Here is a 22,734-nt window from a genome sequence, read left to right on the forward strand (position 1 = left end):
ATATATATATATATATATGTAGTGTACACGCCATAATAGCAATGTGGATGCTTCATGATTAGAGATGAGCGAACGTACTCGGATAAGCACTACTCGTCCGAGTAATGTGCCTTATCCGAGTATCTCCCCGCTCGTCCTGAAAGATTCGGGACGCGCTGCGGAGCGGGGAGCTGCAGGGGAGAGCGGGGAGGAACGGAGGGGAGATCTTTCTCTCCTTCTCTCCCGCCCGCTCTCCCCTGCTCCCCGCTGCGACTCACCTGTCAGCAGCGGAGCGCCCCGAATCTTTCAGGACGAGCGGCGAGATACTCGGATAAAGCACATTACTCGGACGAGTAGTGCTTATCCGAGTACGTTCGCTCATCTCTATTCATGATATATATGTCATTTTAAGAATGTTCAATTTTATTGTTGCTCTGCCATACTTTGAGAAACCACAACCTAAGTTAGAGGTAAGAGTCAGATAGCCAGGAGATAGGCAGCCTGTAATTGGCAGACAAGTCCTCGTCACGGGTTGGTTGATAGGAGTTATTGTAAGAAGTATAGTTAGGGAGTCTAGAGAGGAGTGGGGAGAAGAGAAGAAAGAAGTACTAGGAGAGAGCCTAGAGCAGCAGAGGAGCGAGGATGGAGAAGCCAGTGCGGTGGGAAAGAGAAAAAGTGTGAGTACAAAAGTTACATAAGGTCTGGAGATTAAAAGTAAGAGAACTAAGATAAAGCTGAACTTTCAGCAAGATAGAGAAAATAGACAGAACTAGAAAGAATAAGAAACAGCCTAAAGTAACTTAAAGTAATTAACTGTAGAGCTTTATACTAAAAAGCATAGAAGAAAAGAAAGAGAGAGAGAGAGAAAAGCAGGAGGGCAAAGCATAGAGGACATGAAGTATCCCCATGCTTACTTATTGTTAAAGATGTGCTTACTGTACTTCATGCCTGCACTTGATGTAACTGAATTGCCTAAGTAAAGTCTGCTTCCAGATAAAGTAATGCTAATGTGAATGACGTATTGAAAATCCCTTTCTATAAGAAGAATAAAGTGTCTCTTGATTTCACCGTTCATCCTTCCTCCTGGAGTCCTTTTCCACCACCGAACATCTGCACTGACGAACCACACCACACTTTAGGGGAAAGGAAAAGTTTTAATTTATTTTTCCCATTTTTAGTATTATTGTGTCCAGCACAGGTCCCGGCCTGTATACAAACTGGCAACATGAACTTGACAAAATACTGTCTTACCCTGCCCGACTTCACGGGAGCACCAAAAGCTAAAAACTCAAATTACTCTTTTTTCCAACTCTGTACCACCTTCCTCTAATGAGGGAGAGCAGCAGAGCCACCGTGAACACCATCATCTTTCCTTCGTAGGATGGATGGCAACACTATAAGAATTCACTTTTTACACCGCAACTTTATTAACGGACATCACTGTGCACAAGCCAAAGTCCATACCTCATCAGTAGTGTCATCAACTCATGTCAGCATAGGGTTCACCTACCCCTGTGATGCTCGCTGCAGTCACAGCCCAGTCCGCACCGGACCCCAGGCCTGCAGCCCTCTCTGCTGCTTCTGAGCTGGCTGCAATGGAGCTCGCTCTCTATCTGAACTCCCCCAACCGCACCAATACACCTATCCCAGTTAATTAGCAGTCAGCATGTCTGTTCTTCAGCCCCCTGCAGGCTATCTCTGTGTACTGCATTACCACAACTGCCCTTCTCATAAATGCCATAGGTCTTTATTAGAGATGAGCGAGCACCAAAATGCTTGGGTGCTCGTTATTCGAGTCGAACTTCCCGCGATGCTCGAGGGGTTCGTTTCGAATAACGAACCCCATTAAAGTCAATGGGCGACCGGAGCATTTTTGTATTTCGCCGATGCTCGCTAACGTTTTCATTTGTGAAAATCTGGGAAATTCACAAAAGTTATGGGAACGACACAGAAACGGATAGGGCAGGCGAGGGGCTACATGTTGGGCTGCATCTCAAGTTCTCAGGTCCCACTATTAAGCCACAATAGCGGCAAGAGCGCACCCCCCCCCCCCCCCGCACTATCAGAATAAAGATCGTTCTCCTCTGCCACAGCTGTAACCGCTGTGGCAGAGAAGAATGATGTTAGCCCATTGAATTCAATGGAGCCGGCAATACAGCCGGCTCCATTGAAAGCAATGCACTGCGGGCGAGCGCCGGATGAATTGTCGGGAAGGGCTTAAATATATAAGCCCTTACCTGCAATTCATCCAGAAATGTGTAAAAATAAAAAAAAAATATATATACTCACCATTCCGCTGCAGCCGGAGTTCAGCTGCGGCCGCTGGCAGTTCTCCTGAACTGCTTCTCTATACTATTCAGCAGCCGGGGCTTTAAAATCCCCGCCTGCTGAATGAGCTGCCTCTAATTGGTCACAGCCTGACCAATCAGAGGCAGGTCTCACTCACACACCCATTCATGAATGGGTGAGTGACTGCTGCCTCTCATTGGCTCAGCGGGACCAATCGACGAGCATCAAGCTCGGACGAGTATGCTCGCTCATCTCTAGTCTTTATCATGGGACTTAACCCTCCAGGGTGCAAACTCCACGCTTTGGGATCTCTGTGTAATGTTCTCTCTACAACGCTCTTCCCATTCCACAGATAATCTCTCTCTCATTTTGGCTGACATCTACCTTTCCTTTTGGCTGAGCTCATCTTTTTCACCTTTTCCTTAAATCATTCTTCAGCTTGGTCCACAAGCCGTTTGCACTATGCAGCTTGCAGCATGGCATCGCCCACCTGCAGCAGAGTGGTAGCCAGTGTCTTCTCACCATCTGTAAAGTGACCCCTCAGGTCACCTCCGCGATACCTGAGCCTTATTCACACGGGCTACAAAAATGCAGGTATGTGAAGCTGATGGTCTCCAATGGGTTCCTTCACATGAGATGTTTTGTAGCCTGAAAGAAGCCATTGGAAACCACGGGCTTCACATACATGCATTTTTGTAGCGCTACAAAGTCTTGCGATTTGGTAGCCTGTGTGAATAAGGCCTAGTGTCTTCCCACTCTCTTGTGCCATTCTTCAGCTGCTGCGGTACCTCATGCAGTTCCTGAATATCTTCTTCTCTACCGTTGTTTACAGAGGTGACTTCTTCCTTCGGGATTTCAGTTTTCACAACCTGTTCACCTCTAGCTCCCAGGCTCCCTTTGAAGCAGTATTTGGCATATATTTAGTATCCTCTAACAGACTCTTCATTTCTTTACTGGCTGTTGGAACAAACATTTGGACTTTTCCCATAGCAGATTTCTCTTTTCAGCATCCTTCTTGATGCTAAGTTCTGCATTTCCGTGCGCGCAACCACTTGTTAAGCCGTTCTACTTCAGCCTTCATTTCAAGGGCCTCCTCCAGGGTGCGTACCACGGAGAGCACTTTGATTTCTGTTTCACGCACCTCTGCTTCAGCACAATCATGTTCTTTGGCAAATTTAGCACAAATTGTTTGCTCCTCACCCAGCAACTGATCAAACTGCTTCCAAGCTGGACACAATCTGAGGGCTTATTCACACAAGTGTTTATTGACCGGCGTTTTCACGGCCGGCCGATATATGCGACCATGTGATGCACGGGCTCAGTGTATGTGCCGTTGGGTGAGTGGAGACAGCTTATTCTGTCTTTCTCTCCCCCCCCCCCCCCTCGCCGGCTCACCTCCTCTCTCCTCTCCTCCAGCTTTTTGCAATGGGAGGGGGCGGAGCTAAGCTCCCGCCCCTTGTCCATAACCATCAATGGAAGGGGCTTAGTTTCCCCCTCCCCCATTTCAAACAGCCAGAGGGGAGGAGAGAGAGGAGGAGAGAAGGAGGAGGGAGTTTAGCAGCGTGACTGCTAAACTCCCTCCCACCTCCCTTCTCCGGCTGCTGTCATTGGCTCCCGTAGAAGTCTATGGCAGTGGCTGTAGCCCGGCCAGGAGGATAGTTCCAGGACTATCTTTCCTGCCCGGTTTAAAAGCACCCGCTGCTAGAATACGCCTGTGTGATCTGATGCATTGGAATCCATATATTTGCTTGTGGGAATAAGCCCTGGCGTCGGTGACCAAGATCCACACTATCTTCTAATTCCTGTTAAAGTCTAACTTTGGTATTCTCTAGTTCATCACAAGCAGCTGATTTTCTTTCTGTTGCATCGCATGAAGTAGGAAATCCTACAGTCAAAGCTACAATCTAAGCCCTAGCTGCAGGGAAAAAAAATACAGTATATATCACACTAGAAGCGCTGTCAGCCCAGCAGGGTCCCGGCACTGCTTCTCTTCATCATCTTCTGGGCGGGGTTTGAAAAATCACCACCTCCTAGAAGCAGCGACTGTGATTGGCTGACGCTTAGCCAATCACATCCAGTGCTTGATGAACCAATCACAGCCATTCATCATTATGATTGGCTAAGTGTCAACCAATCACAGCCAGCGCTTCCAGGTGGCAGGGATCTTTTAATCCCCAGCCGGAAGGGAAGTTGACCAGTGCCGGGGACCGGGAAGTAGCTGCAGCAAAGCCATGGACAGCGCTTCTAGGTGATTTATATATATTTTTTTCTTCTTCAGCTATGACTTACTCTTGGAGTAGGGCTTATATTTCAAGCCACCACCCCCACCCCCTTCCCCCATGAAAATCCTCGCAAGCGGTGCTACAAAGTCGCGGTATTAACGTGAGAAACCGCAGTGATATCACACTGACCAGCGATGTGATATTGCTGCGATGCTGTGTCGCCTGTGTGAACAAGGCCTTAAGGCCAAACTTCTGATGCATCTCTTCTCGCACCCGTTTCTGAGAATCTTGGATCTGTGATTCCATTATCACTTGCGTTTTATTTGCCTCCATAGACAGCTCTGTCTGTAGCCTGTCACTTCTGCGATAGTTACTTATAGCTCTTGCAGCTGCGTCTCCACCGTGTTTCTCATTTCCTCCTCCCTCATTCATGCTATAAAGCCATGCCAAATTACGTTTCATTTTACTCTTCATTGAAGAAACTTCTCAACAAGGTCACTTCATGCACCTCCAGCACCTCCTGCAACCTCCTGTCACCTCCAGCACCTCCTGCAACCTCCTGTCACCTCCTGCAACCTCCTGTCACCTCCAGCACCTCCTGCAACCTCCTGTCACCTCCTGCAACCTCCTGTCACCTCCAGCGCCTCCTGCAACCTCCTGTCACCTCCAGCAACTCCTGCAACCTCCTGTCACATCCTGCAACCTTCGGTCACCTCATGCACCTCCTGTAACCTCCTGTCACCTCCAGCACCTCCTGCAAACTTCGGTCACCTCCTGCAAACTTCGGTCACCTCATGCAACCTCCTGTCACCTCCTGCAACCTCCTGTCACCTCCAGCACCTCCTGCAACCTCCTGTCACCTCCAGCACCTCCTGCAACCTCCTGTCACCTCCTGTCACCTCCTGCAACCTCCTGTCACCTCCAGCACCTCCTGCAACCTCCTGTCACATCCTGCAACCTTCGGTCACCTCATGCACCTCCTGTAACCTCCTGTCACCTCCAGCACCTCCTGCAACCTTCGGTCACCTCCTGCAACCTTAGGTCACCTTCTGTTACCTCCGGTCACCTCATGCAACCCACTGTCACCTCCTGTTACCTCCTGTCACCGCCTGTCACCTCCTGTCACCTCCAGCACCTCCTGCAACCTTCGGTCACCTCCTGCAACCTTAGGTCACCTTCTGTTACCTCCGGTCACCTCATGCAACCCACTGTCACCTCCTGTTACCTCCTGTCACCGCCTGTCACCTCCTGTTACCTCCCTTCACCTCCTGCAACTTCCTGTCATCTCCTGCAACCTACTGCCACCCCCTGCAATTTTCTGCAGCTCCTGTCATATCCTGTTATCTTCTGCACCTCCTGCACCCCCTGTTCCTCCTGTCATCTCCTGTGACTACATTTACCCAGCTTCACACAGCCGATAAAAATCACACAAAATTTGTTTGTTGCAAGATGCATGAATATAAACCCCATTCATTTGAATAGGTTCATACACAATGCAGCATCCTCCTTCCCGCTATCTTCACATCTCCTGAATGTGATATCATGTCATCTCCAGTGCTAATGCCGCCAACACCAGTCCAGCCTTCATCCAATCCTCAACCGTTGGCTAGTGTGGGAACAAACTGCCGCTGTCGTGCAAACATATAACCACAGAGGGGTCAACGCCGCCATAAAACTAATGCAGCTGACATGACAGTGACAAGCCGCCAGGTCACCACAGCCAGCAGCTAAAGTCTGTAAATATACGAAAGTTACGTAGCAGAGCTGTGCGTGTGTGTGTGATGTGCATGTAGCAGAGCTGTGTGTAAGGGGCATGTAGCAGAGCTGTGTGTGTTACGTGCATGTAGCAGAGCTGTGTGTGTGATGTGCATGTAGCAGAGCTGTGTGTGTATGTGATGTGCACGTAGCAGAGCTGTGTGTGTATGTGACTGTCATGTAGCAGAGCTGTGTGTGATGTGCATGTAGCAGAGCTGTGTGTGTGTGATGTGCATGTAACAGAGCTGTGTGTGTGTGATGTGCATGTAACAGAGCTGTGTGTGTGACGCGCATGTAGCAGAGCTGTGTGTGTGTGTGACGCGCATGTAGCAGAGCTGTGTGTGTGTGACATGCATGTAGCAGAACTGTGTGTGTGTGTGTCATGTAGCGGAGCTGTGTGTGACGTGCAAACAAAATAAGTCCAAATGAGATCAGCGGCAATTTTACTGGATCCGGTTTTTTTCATTTAAGTGCTCTAAGGATGGAACTGAAAATGAACCGCTGATGTTAATTCCATCTAAGGCCGCTCTCACACAAGCACTTTTTACCGCAATTACCTTGACCTTTTAGAACACCATGCTAATCACGGTACAACTCTCCCATTGCAGCCCCGCAGACCTGCGCTTGAACGGGGCGTTTTCTGATGTCATGATTTTCAAGCGATGTCCTCTCTCTTTTGGCGCGTTTTCGTGCCTTTTAATGCCCCTCATCACCCATCAGAATGAAGGAGCGCATTAAAAACGCTGCTGGTTTCAGTAACTTGTGTTTTAAGACGCCAATAAAAATTGTGGTAAAACGCCATGATCAAAATGGCGTGATGCTGTGTATGAGAGTGGCCTAAGGTCTGGCATTCGCCCGCGTGTCCCGTCGCTTGAGTTCTGATTGGTTCCTCACTCAGATATTACAGTAGTACAACAGGAATCGGTAATGTCAAGGGCACCGCGGTCCGACAGGCGCAGCCTTCACTCCAGAGGACTCATGGGACGTCGGTCAGGACCCGAGGAAGCGCCAGTCTAGATCTCGGCATCCTTCCAGTAACTGTAATGTGACGCCTGGGCTGACGATGCTAATGTCTCTCTGTCTCTGTAGGTCTTCCTGTGTCTGCAGACCTATGTGTGGATGAGCCCCCCATGCCGCTGCTCTGCAAGGTGCCCTGCAGTCTGGACTGCGTCATCAGCGAGTGGTCAGACTGGTCGCCATGTTCCCGGTCTTGTTCTACTAAAAATGCAGAAGGGAAGCAAAGCAGAAGCAGGTCAATCCTTGCCTACCCTGGAGAAGGTGAGTGATTATGCCAGCTGCATCCCTCAGATGCCGGATTATCAAGCATTCTGGTTTATTAGACATAGAGAAGTAATTGAAATCCTTGAGTTGTTGGCAGGGTGACAACTATTTGGCTGCCAGTTCTACCTGAACAGGAGTTGTCAGCTGTCAGAGCAACAACTGCTTAGTGCTACAGCGATGGGGAACTGCCAACCCTGATGGGGTGTATAATGGTGTCCATATTGGTTGTCACTCTTCTAACAACAGAGTTTTGTCACCAGCAACTCCTGCAACATGGAATCTGCCGTGGATCCAACTTCCTTGCAAATCACTAAATCTACTGGACAAAGTTGCCTGTGGGGGTGTAATAGTACAATTCTTAGTGGTTCTCCGCTCCGGGTCACAGATGGAGGTCCTGAGAAGCGGACTTTATAGCATTCCATATACCATCGCAGGGCATGCGGGCGAGGGAATGCCCATCTATAGGAAATAAATAAATATGGCCCCCACCCCCAGATCGGCTCACACCCGGCTGTGGGAGTGGAGCATTACCAGTCTGGGTCTGGGGTGCTGGAGCCCACCAGCTGCCTGCCACCCCTCCATGTGCAGCAGATTCCTGGCTGTCTGGCCCGTGTCTTGGGCCCCTCTTGTCTGGGACTAGTGGTCCTCTCGGCTATGTAAGGTGGCATACATGGTCACAGTAAGAGGCTATAGGGTGATTGGCGAAGGGGGCCCCTGCCGTGTACATGAGGAGGTCGGGGCCACGGACGGTACCGGCCCATAGACATTATATACATAAACTGCCCACGTATTATATATATGTTTAGGGCTGACTGAGATATTGCTATCTGTGTGCAGTGAGTGCAATGCCCTAGGCATCCCTCGTGGGGGACCCAATCCTGGCAGCGGGCCCAGTGGGGGATTCAACTGTCCCCTGGGGGATGGCATGGACAATATGGAAACAAGTCAGGGGCCTTCTTACTGTGTCCACAATTCCCGTAGAAGTGAATGAGGGTTATGGAAACAGTATGTCACATTGAGCTACGCTGTTCCCGTAAACCTGGAGCATCAGTCGCAGTGCCGCTCGCTCAGCTACGCTGTTTCTGTATACCTGGAGCATCAGTCGCAGTGCCGCTCGCTCAGCTACGCTGTTTCTGTATACCTGGAGCATCAGTCGCAGTGCCGCTCGCTCAGTTACGCTGTTTCTGTATACCTGGAGCATCAGTCGCAGTGCCGCTCGCTCAGCTACGCTGTTTCTGTATACCTGGAGCATCAGTCGCAGTGCCGCTCGCTCAGCTACGCTGTTTCTGTATACCTGGAGTGTCAGTCGCAGTGTTGCTCGCTCAGCTACGCTGTTTCTGTATACGTGGAGTGTCAGTCGCAGTGCCGCTCGCTCAGCTACGCTGTTTCTGTATACCTGGAGCATCAGTCGCAGTGCCGCTCGCTCAGCTACGCTGTTTCTGTATACCTGGAGCATCAGTCGCGGTGCCGCTCGCTCAGCTACGCTGTTTCTGTATACCTGGAGCAACAGTCGCGGTGCTGCTCGCTCAGCTATGCTGTTTCTGTATACCTGGAGCATCAGTCGCGGTGCCGCTCGCTCAGCTACGCTGTTTCTGTATACCTGGAGCATCAGTCGCACTGCCGCTCGCTCAGCTACGCTGTTTCTGTATATCTGGAGCGTCAGTCGCAGTGCCGCTCGCTCAGCTACGCTGTTTCTGTATACCTGGAGCATCGGTCGCAGTGCCGCTCGCTCAGCTACTCTGTTTCTGTATACCTGGAGCATCAGTCACAGTGCCGCTCGCTCAGCTACGCTGTTTCTGTATACCTGGAGTGTCAGTCGCGGTGCCGCTCGCTCAGCTACGCTGTTTCTGTATACCTGGAGTGTCAGTCGCGGTGCCGCTCGCTCAGCTACGCTGTTTCTGTATACCTGGAACATCAGTCGCAGTGCCGCTCGCTCAGCTACGCTGTTTCTGTATACCTGGAGCATCAGTCGCAGTGCCGCTCGTTCAGCTACGCTGTTTCTGTATACCTGGAGCATCAGTCGCAGTGCCGCTCGCTCAGCTACGCTGTTTCTGTATACCTGGAGCATCAGTCGCAGTGCCGCTCGCTCAGCTACGCTGTTTCTGTATACCTGGAGCATCAGTCGCAGTGCCACTCGCTCAGCTACGCTGTTTCTGTATACCTGGAACATCAGTCGCAGTGCCGCTCGCTCAGCTACGCTGTTTCTGTATACCTGGAGCATCAGTCGCAGTGATGCTCGCTCAGCTAGGCTGTTTCTGTATATCTGGAGTGTCAGTTGCGGTGCCGCTCGCTCAGCTACGCTGTTTCTGTATACCTGGAGCATCAGTCGCAGTGCCGCTCGCTCAGCTACGCTGTTTCTGTATACCTGGAGCGTCAGTCGCAGTGCCGTTCGCTCAGCTACGCTGTTTCTGTATACCTGGAGTGTCAGTCGCGGTGCCGCTCGCTTAGCTACGCTGTTTCTGTATACCTGGAGCATCAGTCGCAGTGCCGTTCGCTCAGCTACGCTGTTTCTGTATACCTGGAGCATCAGTCGCAGTGCCGCTCGCTCAGCTACGCTGTTTCTGTATACCTGGAGCATCAGTCGCAGTGCCGTTCGCTCAGCTACGCTGTTTCTGTATACCTGGAGCATCAGTTGCAGTGCCGCTCGCTCAGCTACGCTGTTTCTTTATACCTGGATTGTCAGTCGCGGTGCCGCTCGCTCAGCTATGCTGTTTCTGTATACCTGGAGCATCAGTCGCAGTGCCGCTCGCTCAGCTACGCTGTTTCTGTATACCTGGAGCATCAGTCGCAGTGATGCTCGCTCAGCTAGGCTGTTTCTGTATATCTGGAGTGTCAGTTGCGGTGCCGCTCGCTCAGCTACGCTGTTTCTGTATACCTGGAGCATCAGTCGCAGTGCCGCTCGCTCAGCTACGCTGTTTCTGTATATCTGGAGTGTCAGTTGCGGTGCCGCTCGCTCAGCTACGCTGTTTCTGTATACCTGGAGCATCAGTCGCAGTGCCGCTCGCTCAGCTACGCTGTTTCTGTATACCTGGAGCATCAGTCGCAGTGATGCTCGCTCAGCTAGGCTGTTTCTGTATATCTGGAGTGTCAGTTGCGGTGCCGCTCGCTCAGCTACGCTGTTTCTGTATACCTGGAGCATCAGTCGCAGTGCCGTTCGCTCAGCTACGCTGTTTCTGTATACCTGGAGTGTTAGTCGCAGTGCCGCTCGCTCAGCTACGCTGTTTCTTTATACCTGGATTGTCAGTCGCGGTGCCGCTCGCTCAGCTATGCTGTTTCTTTATACCTGGATTGTCAGTCGCGGTGCCGCTCGCTCAGCTATGCTGTTTCTGTATACCTGGAGCATCAGTCGCGGTGCCGCTCGCTCAGCTACGCTGTTTCTGTATACCTGGAGCATCAGTTGCAGTGCCGTTCGCTCAGCTACGCTGTTTCTGTATACCTGGAGCGTCAGTCGCGGTGCCGCTCGCTCAGCTACGCTGTTTCTTTATACCTGGATTGTCAGTCGCAGTGCCGCTCGCTCAGCTACGCTGTTTCTGTATACCTGGAGCGTCAGTCGCAGTGCCGCTCGCTCAGCTACGCTGTTTCTGTATACCTGGAGCGTCAGTCGCAGTGCCGCTCGCTCAGCTACGCTGTTTCTGTATACCTGGAGCATCGGTCGCAGTGCCGCTCGCTCAGCTACTCTGTTTCTGTATACCTGGAGCATCAGTCACAGTGCCGCTCGCTCAGCTACGCTGTTTCTGTATACCTGGAGTGTCAGTCGCGGTGCCGCTCGCTCAGCTACGCTGTTTCTGTATACCTGGAACATCAGTCGCAGTGCCGCTCGCTCAGCTACGCTGTTTCTGTATACCTGGAGCATCAGTCGCAGTGCCGCTCGTTCAGCTACGCTGTTTCTGTATACCTGGAGCATCAGTCGCAGTGCCGCTCGCTCAGCTACGCTGTTTCTGTATACCTGGAGCATCAGTCGCAGTGCCGCTTGCTCAGCTACGCTGTTTCTGTATACCTGGAGCATCAGTCGCAGTGCCACTCGCTCAGCTACGCTGTTTCTGTATACCTGGAACATCAGTCGCAGTGCCGCTCGCTCAGCTACGCTGTTTCTGTATACCTGGAGCATCAGTCGCAGTGATGCTCGCTCAGCTAGGCTGTTTCTGTATATCTGGAGTGTCAGTTGCGGTGCCGCTCGCTCAGCTACGCTGTTTCTGTATACCTGGAGCATCAGTCGCAGTGCCGCTCGCTCAGCTATGCTGTTTCTTTATACCTGGATTGTCAGTCGCGGTGCCGCTCGCTCAGCTATGCTGTTTCTGTATACCTGGAGCATCAGTCGCGGTGCCGCTCACTCAGCTACGCTGTTTCTGTATACCTGGAGCATCAGTTGCAGTGCCGTTCGCTCAGCTACGCTGTTTCTGTATACCTGGAGCATCAGTCGCAGTGCCGCTCGCTCAGCTACGCTGTTTCTGTATACCTGGAACATCAGTCGCAGTGCCGCTCGCTCAGCTACGCTGTTTCTGTATACCTGGAGCATCAGTCGCAGTGATGCTCGCTCAGCTAGGCTGTTTCTGTATATCTGGAGTGTCAGTTGCGGTGCCGCTCGCTCAGCTACGCTGTTTCTGTATACCTGGAGTGTCAGTCGCGGTGCCGCTCGCTTAGCTACGCTGTTTCTGTATACCTGGAGCATCAGTCGCAGTGCCGTTCGCTCAGCTACGCTGTTTCTGTATACCTGGAGCATCAGTCGCAGTGCCGCTCGCTCAGCTACGCTGTTTCTGTATACCTGGAGCATCAGTCGCAGTGCCGTTCGCTCAGCTACGCTGTTTCTGTATACCTGGAGCATCAGTTGCAGTGCCGCTCGCTCAGTTACGCTGTTTCTTTATACCTGGATTGTCAGTCGCGGTGCCGCTCGCTCAGCTACGCTGTTTCTGTATACCTGGAGCATCAGTCGCAGTGATGCTCGCTCAGCTAGGCTGTTTCTGTATATCTGGAGTGTCAGTTGCGGTGCCGCTCGCTCAGCTACGCTGTTTCTGTATACCTGGAGCATCAGTCGCAGTGCCGCTCGCTCAGCTACGCTGTTTCTGTATATCTGGAGTGTCAGTTGCGGTGCCGCTCGCTCAGCTACGCTGTTTCTGTATACCTGGAGCATCAGTCGCGGTGCCGCTCGTTCAGCTACGCTGTTTCTGTATACCTGGAGCATCAGTCGCAGTGATGCTCGCTCAGCTAGGCTGTTTCTGTATATCTGGAGTGTCAGTTGCGGTGCCGCTCGCTCAGCTACGCTGTTTCTGTATACCTGGAGCATCAGTCGCAGTGCCGTTCGCTCAGCTACGCTGTTTCTGTATACCTGGAGTGTCAGTCGCAGTGCCGCTCGCTCAGCTACGCTGTTTCTTTATACCTGGATTGTCAGTCGCGGTGCCGCTCGCTCAGCTATGCTGTTTCTTTATACCTGGATTGTCAGTCGCGGTGCCGCTCGCTCAGCTATGCTGTTTCTGTATACCTGGAGCATCAGTCGCGGTGCCGCTCGCTCAGCTACGCTGTTTCTGTATACCTGGAGCATCAGTCGCGGTGCCGCTCGCTCAGCTACGCTGTTTCTTTATACCTGGATTGTCAGTCGCGGTGCCGCTCGCTCAGCTACGCTGTTTCTGTATACCTGGAGCATCAGTCGCGGTGCCGCTCGCTCAGCTACGCTGTTTCTTTATACCTGGATTGTCAGTCGCGGTGCCGCTCACTCAGCTACGCTGTTTCTGTATACCTGGAGCATCAGTTGCAGTGCCGTTCGCTCAGCTACGCTGTTTCTGTATACCTGGAGCATCAGTCGCAGTGCCGCTCGCTCAGCTACGCTGTTTCTGTATACCTAGAGCGTCAGTCGCAGTGCCGCTCGCTCAGCTACGCTGTTTCTGTATACCTGGAGCATCAGTCGCAGTCCCGCTCGCTCAGCTACGCTGTTTCTGTATACCTGGAGCGTCAGTCGCAGTGCCGCTCGCTCAGCTACGCTGTTTCTGTATACCTGGAGCGTCAGTCGCAGTGCCGCTCGCTCAGCTACGCTGTTTCTGTATACCTGGAGCATCAGTCGCAGTGCCGCTCGCTCAGCTACGCTGTTTCTGTATACCTGGAGCATCAGTCGCAGTGCTGCTCGCTCAGCTACGCTGTTTCTGTATACCTGGAGCATCAGTCGCAGTGCCGCTCGCTCAGCTACGCTGTTTTTGTATACCTGGAGCATCAGTCGCAGTGATGCTCGCTCAGCTACGCTGTTTCTGTATACCTGGAGCATCAGTCGCAGTGCCGCTCGCTCAGCTACGCTGTTTCTGTATACCTGGAGCATCAGTCGCAGTGCCGCTCGCTCAGCGACGCTGTTTCCGTAACTCCAGTCCACCTCTATGACAGTTATGGACACAACGTTACAAAGTTTGCCAGGCTGTTGCCATAACTTTCCGCCACCATGTACAGCCGGCAGTCCGGCGATGGTTGGCCTCACATCCTGAGATATGTGTGGGTACCAGAGGTGGAATTTATCAGATTGATGTCATTTCCTGTGGACGTGCCCCGAAAGGTCCCGATGGGGATACCCCTTTAATGGTGTAGACTATAGTCAAAGTGCTGGACTACCAAATGCTGGATTAAAGGACTTCTTTCAAGAACTCCGTTTTGTGGCTTAAACTGCATGTTTCTGTAGTGATTGTAGTCGCTGACATGACACATTGATATCATCATCTCCTCTGCTGCAGGTGGGAAGCTTTGTCCTTCAAACCAAGCCTTATACGAGTACCGATTGTGCAACAACCATCCCTGCTCCACATTTTACTGGGAGTCATCGCCATGGGAACCGTGCGCAGCGGACATAAAGGGTGCACAAATAAACTTTACCATCAGCTGGAACAATGTAGCAGAATGTGGCCTGGGGGTGCAAAGCCGGAGAGTCTCCTGCATGCGGAACCCTGGAGGCCAAGTCACCAGCAAAAGGTCATTAAGCAAAATGTTAATGTGATGCAGGATAAGAAAAGCTTCTCACTGGAGATGAAAGCTGCTCCTTACATGGAAGGCGCTCACACGGCAGAGAATGAGCTCAGCTCGGGCAAGTCCCACGTACATCTTGCAGAAAGAGGCTGAGGAAGAGTGTGCCGGAGTTTTGAACCCATTCTCTAACATACACCGCTGTCTCCTTCCGCTCACTTGTCACTGTGTTTCATGCCTGTAACTTCTGGTTTTTCAGATGGTCTTCCCCATTTTTCTGCTGTCCTGCTGTTTGCAATCCACTTTCAAGGAGGGTTGTGTAGCACACCTAGAATTCTGCCAGTAGTTCACTGTACTGACTTCCTTGCCTTGACTTCACATTGTGCTGTCTCTCGTCCAATCAGCAGGGAGGCAGTATCTGAATGCACGTCACTCTCCTTTCTCAGGAGGATAAGGCCATTATAATCTGTGTGTAATGAGTGCACAAAGACCCCACAGAGCTACACCCAGACACTGCAACAGAAGAGATCCTTATCACACTGTCTGCAGATCTGTCAGCCTGTAAGTGCAGGAAAACAGCTGGTGAAGATAGCCCCTCACCCTGTTGCCATGGAGACATCCTTGTTACTACGAAAGCTTTGCACCTAACCACAGAAAGTGGATTGCAGAGACACTGGAAAGGAAAACCCCTAATGGCAGCCACAGGTTGTTTTTCTTTGCCGTTCCTCTGATCCGCCAGTTCCGGGTCCCATGTTCAGCCATCAGTATCTTCAGACTACCTTATTCCCACAGGCCATTGATAGTTTAAACTACCAGTGCATTGTACCTACTCTGTGATTGGCAAGCATTACTCACATGATCAGCAGTAGCCAATCACAGAATAGGGCATAGTGTACCCTAGCTAGTTAGAAAATTGCTGCTGCCATTTGAAAAGACTGAAAGTAGGTCCGGAAACCGGATCAGAAGGCTGGCAGAGGAGAACAACTGCAGGCTATGTAACCGCCCCTGTCCAAGGACAGAATTTTGTGTTTAAACTTGAGGATTGTTTTAAAATATTTGACAGACTGCCTTCAGCCACCACTAGGGGGAGCTTACTGCATACAGAGTCATACAGCTCAGAAACAGTCAAAAGAAGTGATATGTGTGTGTGTGTGCGTGTGTGTGTGTGTGTGTGTTAGATGTGACGTTGTGTGAAGAAAGATTCTACATGCATCAAACATTTATATTTCACTCTGTTTTCATCTTCAGATGCCCAGAATCTACTAAACCTGAAACACTTCGCTCCTGTAGCTTACTGTGTGCTAACGATTGTATTGTGACTCTATTTAGTGAGTGGACTCCATGCCCCAAAAGATGTCAGCCTGGTGAGTAAAGGACTATAAAGGCATTGTGACCCTCGTTTTGTGTTTATAGGGAGCAGTATTATAGAAGTTATATTCTTGTACATAGGGGACAGTATTATAGTAGTTATATTCTTGTACATAGGGGGCAGTATTGTAGAAGTTATATTCTTGTACATAGGGGGCAGTATTATAGTAGTTATATTCTTGTACATAGGGGGCAGTATTATAGTAGTTATATTCTTGTACATAGGAGGCAGTATTATAGTAGTTATATTCTTGTACATAGGGGGCAGTATTATAGTAGATATTTTCTTGTACATAGGGGGCAGTATTATAGTAGTTATATTCTTGTACATAACAGGCAGTATTATAGTAGTTATATTCTTGTACATAGGGAGCAGTATTAAAGTAGTTATATTCTTGTACATAGGGAACAGTATTATAGTAGTTATATTCTTGTACATAGGAGGCAGTATTATAGTAGTTATATTCTGGTACATAGGAGCAGTATTATAGTAGTTATATTCTTGTACATAGGAGGCAGTATTATAGTAGTTATATTCTTGTACATAGGGGGCAGTATTATAATAGTTATATTCTTGTACATAGCGGGCAGTATTATAGTAGTTATATTCTTGTACATAGGAGACAGTATTATAGTAGTTATATTCTTCTACATAACAGGCAGTATTATAGTAGTTATATTCTTCTACATAACAGGCAGTGTTATAGTAGTTATATTCTTGTACATTGGGGGCAGTATTATAGTAGTTATATTCTTGTACATAACAGGCAGTATTATAGTAGTTATATTCTTGTACATAGGGAGCAGTATTAAAGTAGTTATATTCTTGTACATTGGGGGCAGTATTATAGTAGTTATATTCTTGTACATAACAGGCAGTATTATAGTAGTTATATTCTTGTACATAGGGAGCAGTATTAAAGTAGTTATATTCTTGTACATAGGGAACAGTATTATAGTAGTTATATTCTTGTACATAGGAGGCAGTATTATAGTAGTTATATTCTGGTACATAGGAGCAGTATTATAGTAGTTATATTCTTGTACATAGGAGGCAGTATTATAGTAGTTATATTCTTGTACATAGGGGGCAGTATTATAATAGTTATATTCTTGTACATAGCGGGCAGTATTATAGTAGTTATATTCTTCTACATAACAGGCAGTATTATAGTAGTTATATTCTTCTACATAACAGGCAGTGTTATAGTAGTTATATTCTTGTACATTGGGGGCAGTATTATAGTAGTTATATTCTTGTACATAGGGGGCAGTATTATAGTAGTTATATTCTTGTACATAACAGGCAGTATTATAGTAGTTATATTCTTGTACATAGGCAGCAGTATTATAGTAGTTATATTCTTGTACATAGGGAGCAGTATTATAGTAGTTATATTCTTGTACATAGGAGACAGTATTATAGTAGTTATATTCCTGTACATAGGGAACAGTATTATAGTAGTTATATTCTTGTACATAGGGGGCAGTATTATAGTAGTTATATTCTTGTACATAGGAGGCAGTATTATAGTAGTTATATTCTTGTACATAGGGAGCAGTATTATAGTAGTTATATTCTTGTACATAGGGGGCAGTATTATAGTAGTTATATTCTTGTACATAGGGAGCAGTATTATAGTAGTTATATTCTTGTACATAGGGAGCAGTATTATAGTAGTTATATTCTTGTACATAGGAGACAGTATTATAGTAGTTATATTCCTGTACATAGGGAACAGTATTATAGTAGTTATATTCTTGTACATAGGGGGCAGTATTATAGTAGTTATATTCTTGTACATAGGGGGCAGTATTATAGTAGTTATATTCTTGTATATAGGAGGCAGTACTATGGTAGTTATATTCTTGTACATACGAGGCAGTATTATAGTAGTTATATTCTTGTACATAGGAGGCAGTATTATAGTAGTTATATTCTTGTACATAGGGGCAGTATTATAATAGTTATATTCTTGTACATAGGAGGCAGTATTATAGTAGTTATATTATTGTACATAGGAGGCAGTATTATAGTAGTTATATTCTTGTACATAGGGAGCAGTATTATAGTAGTTATATTCTTGTACAGAGGGGGCAGTATTATAGTAGTTATATTATTGTACATAGGAGGCAGTATTATAGTAGTTATATTCTTGTACCTAGGAGGCAGTATTATAGTAATTATATTATTGTACATAGGAGGGAGTATTATAGTAGTTATATTCTTGTACATAGGAGTAGTATTATAGTAGTTATATTCGTGTAAATAGGAGGCAGTATTATAGTAGTTGTATTCTTGTTCATAGGGGCAGTATTATAGTAGTTATATTCTTGTACATAGGTAGCAGTATTATAGTAGTTATATACTTGTACATAGTGGCCAGTATTATAGCAGTTATATTCTTGTACACAGGAGCAGTATTATAGTAGTTATATTCTTGTACATAGGGGGCAGTATTATAGTAGTTATATTCTTGTACACAGGGGCAGTATTATAGTAGTTATATTCTTGTACATAGGAGCAGTATTATAGTAGTTATATTCTTGTACACAGAGGCAGTATTATAGTAGTTATATTCTTGTACATGGGAGGCAGTATTATAGTAGTTATATTCTTGTACATAGGGGGCAGTATTATAGTAGTTATATTCCTGTACATAGGGGGCAGTATTATAGTAGTTATATTCTTGTACATAGGGGGCAATATTATAGTAGTTATATTCTTGTACATTGGGGGCAGTATTATAGTAGTTATATTCTTGAACATAGGGGGCAGTATTATAGTAGTTATATTCTTGTACATAACGGGCCGTATTATAGTAGTTATATTCTTGTACATAGGGAGCAGTATTATAGTAGTTATATTCTTGTACATAGGGAACAGTATTATAGTATTTATATTCTGGTACATAGGAGCAGTATTATAGTAGTTATATTCTTGTACATAGGGGCAGTATTATAGTAGTTATATTCTTCTACATAACAGGCAGTATTATAGTAGTTATATTCTTCTACATAACAGGCAGTGTTATAGTAGTTATATTCTTGTACATAGGGTGCAGTATTATAGTAGTTATATTCTTGTACAGAGGGGGCAGTATTATAGTAGGTATATTCTTGTACAGAGGGGGCAGTATTATAGTAGGTATATTCTTGTACATAGGGGGCAGTATTATAGTAGTTATATTCTTGTATATAGGGTGCAGTATTATAGTAGTTATATTCTTGAACATAGGGGGCAGTATTATAGTAGTTATATTCTTGTACAGAGGGGGCAGTATTATAGTAGGTATATTCTTGTACATAGGGGGCAGTATTATAGTAGTTGTATTCTTGTACATAGGAGCAGTATTATAGTAGTTATATTCTTGTACATAGGAGCAGTATTATAGTAGTTATATTCTTGTACATAGGGGGCAGTATTATAGTAGTTATATTCTTCTACATAACAGGCAGTATTATAGTAGTTATATTCTTCTACATAACAGGCAGTGTTATAGTAATTATATTCTTGTACATAGGGTGCAGTATTATAGTAGTTATATTCTTGCACATAGGGAGCAGTATTATAGTAGTTCTATTCTTGTACATAACAGGCAGTATTATAGTAGTTCTATTCTTGTACATAGGGGGCAGTATTATAGTAGTTATATTCTTGTACATAGGGGGCAGTATTATAGTAGTTATATTCCTGTACATAGGGGGCAGTATTATAGTAGTTATATTCTTGTACATAGGGGGCAATATTATAGTACTTTTATTCTTGTACATTGGGGGCAGTATTATAGTAGTTATATTCTTGTACATAGGGGGCAGTATTATAGTAGTTATATTCTTGTACATAACAGGCAGTATTATAGTAGTTATATTCTTGTACATAGGGAGCAGTATTATAGTAGTTATATTCTTGTACATAGGGAACAGTATTATAATAGTTATATTCTGGTACATAGGAGCAGTATTATAGTAGTTATATTCTTGTACATAGGGAGCAGTATTATAGTAGTTATATTCTTCTACATAGGTAACTGTATTATAGTAGTTATATTCTTGTACATAGGGGGACAATATTATAGTAGTTATATTCTTGTATATAGGGGGCAGTATTATAGTAGTTATATTCTTGTACTTACGGGGCAGTATTATAGTAGGTATATTCTTGTACATAGGGAGCAGTATTATAGTAGTTATATTCTTGTACATAGGAGGCAGTATTATAGTAGTTATATTCTTGTACATACGAGGCAGTATTATAGTAGTTATATTTTTGTATATAGGAGGCAGTACTATAGTAGTTATATTCTTGTACATACGAGGCAGTATTATAGTAGTTATATTCTTGTACATAGGGGGGCAGTATTATAATAGTTATATTCTTGTACATAGGAGGCAGTATTATAGTAGTTATATTATTGAACATAGGAGGGCAGTATTATAGTAGTTGTATTCTTGTACATAGGAGGCAGTATTATAGTAGTTGTATTCTTGTACATAGGAGGCAGTATTATAGTAGTTATATTCTTGTACATAGGGAGCAGTATTATAGTAGTTATATTCTTGTACAGAGGGGGCAGTATTATAGTAGGTATATTCTTGTACATAGGGGTCAGTATTATAGTAGTTATATTCTTGTATATAGGAGCAGTATTATAGTAGTTATATTCTTGTACATAGCAGCAGTATTATAGTAGTTATATTCTTGTACATAAGAGCAGTATTATAGTAGTTATATTCTTGTACATAGGAGCAGTATTATAGTAGTTATATTCTTGTACATAAGAGCAGTATTATAGTAGTTATATTCTTGTACATAGGAGGTAGTAGTATAGTAGTTATATTCTTGTACATAGGGGGCAGTATTATAGTAGTTATATTCTTGTACATAGGGGACAGTATTATAGTAGTTATATTTATGTACATAGGGGCAGTATTATAGTAGTTATATTCTTGTACATAGGGAGCAGTATTATAGTAGTTATATTCTTGAAAATAGGAGGCAGTATTATAGTAGTTGTATTCTTGTTCATAGGGGCAGTATTATAGTAGTTATATTCTTGTACATAGGGGACAGTATTATAGTAGTTATATTCTTGTACATAGGGGGCAGTATTATAGTAGTTATATTCTTGTACATAGGGGGCAGTATTATAGTAGTTATATTCTTGTACACACGGGGCTGTATTATACTAGTTATATTCTTGTACATAGGGGGCAGTATTATAGTAGTTATATTCTTGTACATAGGGGGGCAGTATTATAGTAGTTATATTCTTGTATATAGAGGGAAGTATTATAGTAGTTATATTCTTGTACACAGGAGCAGTATTATAGTAGTTATATTCTTGTACATAGGGGGCAGTATTATAGTAGTTATATTCTTGTACACAGGGGCAGTATTATAGTAGTTATATTCGTGTACATAGGAGGCAGTATTATAGTAGTTATATTCTTGTACATAGGGGGCAGTATTATAGTAGTTATATTTTTGTACATAGGAGGCAGTATTATAGTAGTTATATTCGTGTACATAGGGGCAGTATTATAGTAGTTATATTCTTGTACATAGGGGGCAGTATTATAGTAGTTATATTTTTGTACATAGGAGGCAGTATTATAGTAGTTATATTCTTGTACATAGGGGGCAGTATTATAGTAGTTATATTCTTGTACATAGGGAGCAGTATTATAGTAGTTATATTCTTGTACATAGTGGCCAGTATTATAGTAGTTATATTCTTGTACACAGGGGCAGTATTATAGTAGTTATATTCTTGTACATAGGAGGCAGTATTATAGTAGTTATATTCTTGTACATAGGGAGCAGTATTATAATAGTTATATTCTTGTACATAGGAGGCAGTATTATAGTAGTTATATTCTTGTACATAGGGGCAGTATTATAGTAGTTATATTCTTGTACATAGGGGGCAGTATTATAGTAGTTATATTCTTGTACATAGGGGGCAGTATTATAGTAGTTATATTCTTGTACATAACAGGCAGTATTATAGTAGTTATATTCCTGTACATAGGGGGCAGTATTATAGTAGTTATATTCTTGTACATAGGGGGCAATATTATAGTACTTTTATTCTTGTACATTGGGGGCAGTATTATAGTAGTTATATTCTTGTACATAGGGGGCAGTATTATAGTAGTTATATTCTTGTACATAACAGGCAGTATTATAGTAGTTATATTCTTGTACATAGGGAGCAGTATTATAGTAGTTATATTCTTGTACATAGGGAACAGTATTATAATAGTTATATTCTGGTACATAGGAGCAGTATTATAGTAGTTATATTCTTGTACATAGGGAGCAGTATTATAGTAGTTATATTCTTCTACATAGGTAACTGTATTATAGTAGTTATATTCTTGTACATAGGGGGACAATATTATAGTAGTTATATTCTTGTATATAGGGGGCAGTATTATAGTAGTTATATTCTTGTACTTACGGGGCAGTATTATAGTAGGTATATTCTTGTACATAGGGAGCAGTATTATAGTAGTTATATTCTTGTACATAGGAGGCAGTATTATAGTAGTTATATTCTTGTACATACGAGGCAGTATTATAGTAGTTATATTTTTGTATATAGGAGGCAGTACTATAGTAGTTATATTCTTGTACATACGAGGCAGTATTATAGTAGTTATATTCTTGTACATAGGGGGGCAGTATTATAATAGTTATATTCTTGTACATAGGAGGCAGTATTATAGTAGTTATATTATTGAACATAGGAGGGCAGTATTATAGTAGTTGTATTCTTGTACATAGGAGGCAGTATTATAGTAGTTGTATTCTTGTACATAGGAGGCAGTATTATAGTAGTTATATTCTTGTACATAGGGAGCAGTATTATAGTAGTTATATTCTTGTACAGAGGGGGCAGTA

The 22,734-nt window shown here is 45.2% G+C and overlaps 1 protein-coding gene across 1 annotated transcript in view; it reads left to right on the forward strand.

The window, feature by feature from the left end:
* Positions 1-22,734, forward strand: part of THSD7B (thrombospondin type 1 domain containing 7B) — a 543,321-nt gene that overhangs the window by 208,926 nt on the left and 311,661 nt on the right. Inside the window, exons 7-9 of the mRNA XM_066575161.1 lie at positions 7,335-7,523; positions 14,231-14,465; positions 15,705-15,820. Coding sequence (XP_066431258.1) covers positions 7,335-7,523; positions 14,231-14,465; positions 15,705-15,820 — 540 coding nt within the window. The remainder of the gene's footprint in view (positions 1-7,334; positions 7,524-14,230; positions 14,466-15,704; positions 15,821-22,734) is intronic.

Source organism: Eleutherodactylus coqui, chromosome 8 (genome assembly GCF_035609145.1).
Source record: "Eleutherodactylus coqui strain aEleCoq1 chromosome 8, aEleCoq1.hap1, whole genome shotgun sequence".
Lineage (NCBI taxonomy): Eukaryota > Metazoa > Chordata > Amphibia > Anura > Eleutherodactylidae > Eleutherodactylus > Eleutherodactylus coqui.